General features: G+C 41.1%; 1 protein-coding gene across 1 annotated transcript; it reads right to left on the reverse strand.

Annotated features, from left to right (window-relative positions):
• Positions 1–208: 208 nt before the first annotated feature.
• Positions 209–7480, reverse strand: LOC119313455 (cysteine-rich receptor-like protein kinase 19). The gene is made up of 5 exons (XM_037588934.1): positions 7397–7480; positions 5885–6430; positions 5517–5739; positions 4820–4940; positions 209–960 (listed from the first exon to the last, which is right to left on the reverse strand). Exons 2-5 carry the CDS (start codon positions 6156–6158, stop codon positions 433–435), a joined length of 1146 nt encoding a protein of 381 aa, XP_037444831.1. The 5' UTR covers positions 6159–6430; positions 7397–7480; the 3' UTR covers positions 209–432.
• Between the last annotated feature and the right edge of the window lie 361 nt (positions 7481–7841).

Raw genomic sequence — 7841 nt, forward strand, 5'->3', positions numbered from 1 at the left:
ATGTAATTCTTCAACAACAACAAAAGAAATTACCAGCACAAAATTATTCTTATACAATAAAGGCAAACCAGACACTAACTAGAGTGTATACGATCGGATCCTAAAACAGCCACAAGGAACCACAATGAGAAATGAGTCTCATCAGGTCTGGTATAGTATATTGTGTCTAGGACCAAATAATGACACGCCGAACATGTCCATATTTCTAGTCAACATTAGAGGAAAATAAACCAAAACTAATCACTCCAACTCCACCAAAGTAGAGAAAAATGGAATCTTGATTCACTACCTATGGTATGATTACATGTATAAATGCGCACGCATGCACACTCAGCCCAACAATGGCACTGAAACATCCACTTGTGCGTAAAAACCTATGAAAATAAATTCGTTCTGCAGCAATCACATAGCTTTGTTGATGCGATTAGTCTATTACCAAGAATGACATCTGCTTAATATTGGCTTGGGCTCCTCCTTCCGGGAGATACTTTGGAAGATATCTACACTATTTGATTGTTTTCTCCTCGACGAATCCCTATTTGACTGATGTACCGTACGCCCTGTCCTCGTGAAATTGTAGTATGGTCTCCTGTCCAAGATGCATGCACCTTTTCGATCTTGCTTCGCTTCTTGCGATCCCCATATTGCATATGATTCTTTATCTTGGCATTGGTAATCTTCAAGTGTCAGAAGATTTTGTATAGTTTCTTCTATTTCAGCTGCAAATATATTTTCAGTTCTCTCTCGACAATTATATGGCATCATTGGCCGTTCAATTGATGAACTACCGGTGCCAGTTTCGACCATACTTGTCGTTGCATCAAGCCTATCGACTATATGACGTGCAGCCGGTCTTCTCTTTGGGTCCAACTCCATGCATTCTATCCCTATCTCAGTACATACTCTTACTTGCTCCAACTGTGTGTCCTCCTCCAGCCGATGTATCCAGTTTCGAACTACCTATAAAGAATGAGGATTATATGCAGTAACTAAACTATGTTAAGAGATTATTTAAATAGCTACCAAAGGAAAAGCATAAACTCCAAAGGTTGAGATACGCACTTCAACTAAAGCTATTAAGAAAAACATATGTGTGTACCTGCAAATTTTGGACCCAAAGAGAATTTATATATGCACAAACTAACATAATAATTACAGTTAGTAAGAATAATATGTTTGATCCACATCTCTTGTTTTTTTACAAGGTACACAAATAAAAATTATTTCTTGCATTTACTGTGCAAGTTCATTCTTCAATCTTCATCCCATCGTGTGCATATATGGACATTGTACAATTTGTTCCAAACTATTAAATTCGATTGTTGAAATTCTTCCAAGACATATAGTGGAAAAAATCCAATAGCAATTATCGTATAGTGTAAGGAAACACTGACTCATGCAAACGGACCGAGAAAAAGAGGCAAGCAAAGTCACCTAAAGACAAAAAAATAGAAACAAGCATGGAAGTAAATAAATTTGATCAACATTCTTAAATTGTAATTGCAATGTAGAAGCACCATATTTATGTTACCACACACACACACACGTGCATGTTTATCTCACACATAAATAGAGGCAGTTGAGACCCCACCATCAATATTTAACGCGGGCACTCATTGTACTCAGAAGTCAAAACTACAATAGTGCAAATTAAAGGCGTAACTTTTACTCTTGTGGAGATTTTTGCAAGAGCACACCATGCTCTAAACTGGATCTTGTACATGTATATTAGTAGAGGTCACATGAATGTCTGTTTTCACAGCAAGGTTAAATGTCCATTATGCATGATTTGAGGGTTCACATTTTTCTTACATCACAAGTGGTAACAGATAATCGATTACCATATCCAAGGGACTAGTATAGTCGAAAGTGCACTATAGCCACCTGGCCGAGTTTTGGTAATTAATGAAAAACCATTAAAAGCTGAATGATTACTTGAAGTTTGCAGTCAGGCTTTATTCACTCAACAAAAGTTTAAACGACAATTGTGACACCCACTCCCAATGAAAACCAATAAAACAGAACTTTACTGAATAAGATACATTGGTTTTCTCTGTTTTACTAATTAGGCTGGTCGTAATGGTAGTATCAGGCTGGTTGTAATGGGTAGTATCATAAGTTAGTATCATGCATATGATACTAGTGTATGATACTACCTCCCTAATGCATAGTATCATATGGTAGTATCATAGATGGCTTTATTTATTGCCATGCATGACACATACTAGTGTAGCATTTATTATGATACGGTATCATAATATGATACTCAATCCTCTCTTACTTCATTTAATTTAATGCCACCTCATCAAAGTTGCCTAGTTGGCATGCATGATACTAGCTATGATACTCCCATTACAACCAGCCTCATAGCTAGTATCATGCATGACAACTAGGCAATTTTGATGAGGTGTCATAGCATTAAATGAAGAAAGAGAGGGTGTAGTATCATATTATGATACCGTATCATAATAAATGCTATGCTACTTTGTGTCATGCATGACAATAAATAGAGTACATGATACTAAAATATGATACTATGCATTAGGGATATAGTATCATACACTAGTATCATATGCATGATACTAGTATATGATACTCCCCATTACAACCAGCCTTAAGATAACAATTTGGGTATAGGGAAAGTTGTGTTATAAGAGCATCTACAACCGGGCGCCCCAAACCCGCCTCATATGCCCAGGCGGGCCGTCCGGTCACTGACCGGTCATGAAATTTCGACCAATACGGGCACCTCAAACGGGCCTCAAACACCCGGCCTAACGGGCACCCCTCATATCCATCGCAAATATGGGGCGGATATGGGGGTGTCCGGGCGCGCCCTCCACGTCGGACCCGACAGCCCGACCCCGCCGCAAAATGCACCAAATCCACTCCTGGACCTACCGTCGATTTGTTGCAGCCAACTTTCTTTCTCTGCCAAGCAAAAGTGCACAACTGCTCTAAGGATGCTTGCAATTGGTATTACCACACATGTCATTGGTGAGATGGTCAGGATGGGGGAGAGCACATGCCTGAAGACTACAGTCAAGTTTGCCCGTGCCATGGTGTAGGTGTTTGGAGCTGAGTATCTGAGAGAACCAAATGCACACGATACAGAGAAGTTGTTGGCTATTGTAGAGGCCAGAGGTTTTCAAGGAATGCTCGGATCAGTTGATAGCATGCATTGGCAATCGAAGAGCTGCCCCAAAGGTTTGCGGGGAATGTATCAAGGTCACATCAAAGAGGCCACCATCGTACTAGAAGCGGTGGCATCACATGACTTATGGATTTGGCATCCTTTCTTTGGAATGTCGGATCCTCACAACGACATCAACGTGCTTCAACAATCTCCGGTGTTCAGGAGGCTTTGCAATGGGAAATCACCACCGTGCAACTACACCATCAAAGGCTGAGACTACAACATGGAATACTATCTTACCGATGGCATCTATCCTCGGTGGGCGGTTTTCTGAAGAGCATTTCCAAACCACATGGCAAGAAACAAAGCCACTTTGCAACAATGCATGAAGCAACTAGGAAGGATGTGAAGAGGGTATTCGGAGTGCTTCAAGCTCGTTGGGGAATTGTTCGTGGGGCTGCAATGATGTGGGAATCATAAACTTTGTGGCAGGTCATGACATGTTGTGTTATTTTGCTTAATATGATTGTCGAAGATGAGGTGATGGTGTAACCCAAACCGATGATTTTAAAGCACTTGGAGAACAAGTTGAAATCCCGGAAGATCAAGATGCAGCTCAGCTTATGAACTTTCTGCAGATGCATCGAGATCATCAGCTACGCGCGCAGCTACTCAATGATCTTGTGGAGCATATGTGGACCCATAATGGAAACCAAAGAGGTGATGTTTGGTTTGTGCACTGAAAATAAATTTTATGTAAACACTATTTATATTCGGTACCAACATTTGTTATTTACGCGTGACTTTGGCTTGTATGAACGACGTGCATGATTTGCATGGACCGAATTTGTGATATGTGGGCGTCGGGAGTGAAATATGAGGGCCCTTCGGATGCGTCCGCATGCGTGCCCGGGCGCGTGGACATATATGAGGACGAATTTGCCAAGTCTGGCTTTAGATGCTCTAAAGAGGGTTAGTCATTGTTGCTTTGAAGACCTGGTGCTCACATATGTGAGGAACCCTATTTTTGTTTCGCTTCGGGAGTGTACGGATGTGTCCCGGAGTGTCCAAATCTGACTGGAGAACTGAGTGACCAAAGTGCCAGGGGCTTAGACTTTGGAGTATTCGACCATATTGCAGCCAGAGTATCTAGCTTTGACAAATGATCAGAGGCTCTCCAATTTCCTCAAAGCCCTGTGCTTATCAAGAAGTTTGTGAAGGTCAAGACTCGCCTCCGCAAGAAAAGAATGGCATGAATTGTTCTAAAGCATATGGCGAAATGGAAGCCTTCACGGGAGTTACTAAAGTAGGCACTCCAAAATGGTAGTCACAGAAGATTCCATTTTATCTCATACTGTATATGTTAGCATAGTTTGCGTATGTATTTCTTTACTTATAAACAAAAGGGCTATACAGCAAAACTGGAGTCCGATCTCTTTTTATTTATGAATTCATATTGGGTCATGTTATAATTGTTATCAAAGTATAAAAAGAATACTAAAAGAAGTATAATAGACTGGTTTAATTTTGTATATGTTAAGGTTTGAATAGACACTCATAGGAAAACAGAAAATGCATATCAATTCAAAGGCTCAAAAACAAAGGATGTCTATTATAAAGCATAACACAATTATTTGAAAAAGTTATAATGTAGCTTGGAGCAGACGTTTAAGTTGGTCTTACCTTCTCATCTTCTGGATACCCCTTTTCTCCTGTCAGCATCTCCACAATTATAACACCAAGACTGTATATGTCTGACGCGAATGCTATTTGTCCTCTAAAGAATTCTGGCGCCAAATACCCTCTCCAAGATTTAGAAAGACCGGTCAGTGTATATGTAAAGAGTTAGATGTATCTACGGTCCTAAGATTTGGTTCATAAATGAAAGGTGACTTTGTGAGTCCCTAAACTATGTTTGGTGCTTCAGTTTGGTCCAAAACACATGTTGCAAGCAAAGATTTTGAAGTTCATGAACCAAATTGACCACATGACAAAAATTTAATAACTCTTGATGTGTTTTTTTTCTCATGTCCAGATTGTTAGAACTTAGAATAGTCTGAGGCACGTAGTCTATCATCCAAGGACCAAACAATCACACGTGACACGACACCGAGATTTGTTAACTAGGTTCACATTATGGCTACATCCCTGGGGCCTAACTATGGCCGCCCCTCCCCATGGCACCGGTACAATACCATACCCCGGCCGCACGGGCACCAAGTGTCCTATTATGGACACAACTCCTACCTTATCTCTGGACACAGTAGGACTCAGAGTCCAACTGTAACCTACCTTGTACAAATATATTCGATACATTCCAACACAAATAAAACATAAATTTGAGTCAAACAAAAAAAAGAGTTTCATGAAGCTATCTTACAGTGATCCCCAAAGGTGTGATGTAAAAACCCGTGTTTGCTCTTCATCGAGGCACCTCGAGAGACCAAAATCGGTAATCTTGGGTACCATTTGATCATCTATCAATATATTAGCAGGCTTGAGATCCAAATGAAGAATACGCATGTCATGAAGATAGCATAAGCCCTCACATATCCCCTTGATTATCTCATAGCGTTTCCTCCATTCAAGCCCACAAGATGCATCTGGAAGGGATTGGGGATTTTTTTTTTACTTTGTATAGAAGCAAGTTACTCTAAATCCGATACAATGGATAACATTGCAAATAGTTGTATTGTTTGCTTTCTAATGAAGAACATAAATATGGATATATGAACATTATGTTTCTACCTGTAATATACTTGTCAAGACTCCCATTGGGCACATACTGAAAACATAGTAGCCAGTTTCGTGTATCTGCCATGACAAACTTTCCCTCGTAATCTGCAACCTTTCCCTGTGTTTCAGCACAATATCCTAGAAAGCGTACAATATTCTTGTGCTTGGCCTTCATCAAGCATTCAACCTCCTTGTGGAATTTATTCTCATCTAGATTGTCAAATGTTTTGTAAAGCTTCTTCACAGCAACCAACCCATGTCCGACCATCCCCTGCGGCCTCAACATTTATTGTGGCATCAACTTTGGACATGACGATGCAGTTACTTCTAAAAACAATTGTAATTAGAGGTGTTCAATATGTAGCACCTTGTAAACTACAGCAAAACCACCAACGCCAATTCGCTGATCATCGGAGAAACAATTTGTGATGTCCTGTAGAAGTGAAAATGGCAGATCAGTTGGCTCTGCATTTTCATCAAGAAGCATGCGCTCCAAAGCATTTTGTCCAGTATTAGCTTCCCGATCCATTTGCAATTATGCACCACGGTGCAGTATCCCTGAAATAAGAGTGATATCATTATGTAGGTTTCCGCAAAGCAGAATACACTTTTTTTTAAAGAAAGACACCCAAAGGGCATCTAAGATCTGGATAATTATCGAGAAAAGAAAAGTCAATACAACGAAAGAACTCCGGGACGCATAATGACAAGTAAAAATTAAAATTACATTGAAAATTATATTAGCCTTCTTCTTTCTTCAATTGTACATCGCCTGTCACCTACAAACGCCATCACCATACTAGGCTTTAAAAGCCGCAATAGCCACTCGTCGCTTGAGGCGAGGTCTAGAATTCACTAAAGAAGACCTGTTTGGAGCATCAACCCATCTAGTATAGGCTTGCAATCAATCATCATCAGTCCGGAGAGTTGGAGAAATCAGAGCATGCCATAGAACACGAAAGAAGATGGTGAAGTCGCCGCACCAATAGCCAGTCAATTGCTCTCGCCGATAGACACACCAACTATGAAGATACAAAGAGAGCCAAGAAAACTGGCAACACAAACTCTCACAGGCCCTTTATCGGCGTCGGATCAGACGTTTGTCAAGGTTGGGAGACACCTAAGAAACCTTATTCCAGTAGTCCATCACCGTCACTCCCTCAGCGATGCCATCAAGGAAACAAAACCTAAGGAAAGAAAGAAATGAAACAACAGGTCCCTGCTGTCGACAGGCCGCGGGACGGTGGAGAGGAGGGGGGGGGGGGCGTTCATCGTTGAGTCGTGACAGAAGACAAAGGAGGATGTATCATCATGCAAGCTCAAGAATTACTCTTTCTCTTACAGGGTAGTGCTCTTGGAGAGAGAGAGAAGATCACCACGTGAACAAGAGCAACACTTCAGCAATCTCAAAAGAAGATGGAGGGATGTAGGCAGCACGGCCCGAGTTGATTAAGATGGATCAAAGAATTACTATGCATCCATATGAAGAAATTAGGAGAGCAGAAAACACATGTCTATACGTACCGCGACAATCAATCGGCGAAACTAATCCTGCAGCCGACTGGCCGATAAACAGAGTGTGTGTGTGTGTGTGTGTGTGTGTGTGTGAGAGAGAGAGAGAGAGAGAGAGAGAGAGAGAGAGAGAGAGAGAGAGAGAGAGAGGTGAGATCTGGAGCGCCGTGGCCAGAGTTCTGATAGTGCGAAGCTGTAGGTGGTTGATGTCTTCTGGCTAAATCAAAAGCATGTTCTTTGGGAACGACAGCTACGTCCACCACCAAAGTGCACATATTCTCCTCCTCGTGCACTGCACTTAGCGGCATGGATCAGCATAAAAACTGAGACAACACTTGAAGCAAAGCAATGCCTCGGATTGAAGCTTTCTTTCCATGGTAGTGCTTTTACATACTTTACTTTAGGACGAATCTAAGACAAGTAATTTAGGACGAAGGTAATATATTCCTCTCAGGGA

The sequence above is a fragment of the Triticum dicoccoides genome, chromosome 1B (genome assembly GCF_002162155.2).
Source record: "Triticum dicoccoides isolate Atlit2015 ecotype Zavitan chromosome 1B, WEW_v2.0, whole genome shotgun sequence".
In the NCBI taxonomy this organism is placed as follows: domain Eukaryota; kingdom Viridiplantae; phylum Streptophyta; class Magnoliopsida; order Poales; family Poaceae; genus Triticum; species Triticum dicoccoides.

Coding starts and splice junctions, on each gene's coding strand:
- LOC119313455 (XM_037588934.1), bottom strand. CDS start 6,158: ATGTTGAGGCCGCAGGGGATGGTCGGACATGGGTTGGTTGCTGTGAAG. Junction 5,740..5,884: donor TCTTGACAAGTATATTACAG/GTAGAAACATAA, acceptor AATCCCTTCCAG/ATGCATCTTGTGGGCTTGAA. Junction 961..4,819: donor GGTATCCAGAAGATGAGAAG/GTAAGACCAACT, acceptor CATTCTTTATAG/GTAGTTCGAAACTGGATACA.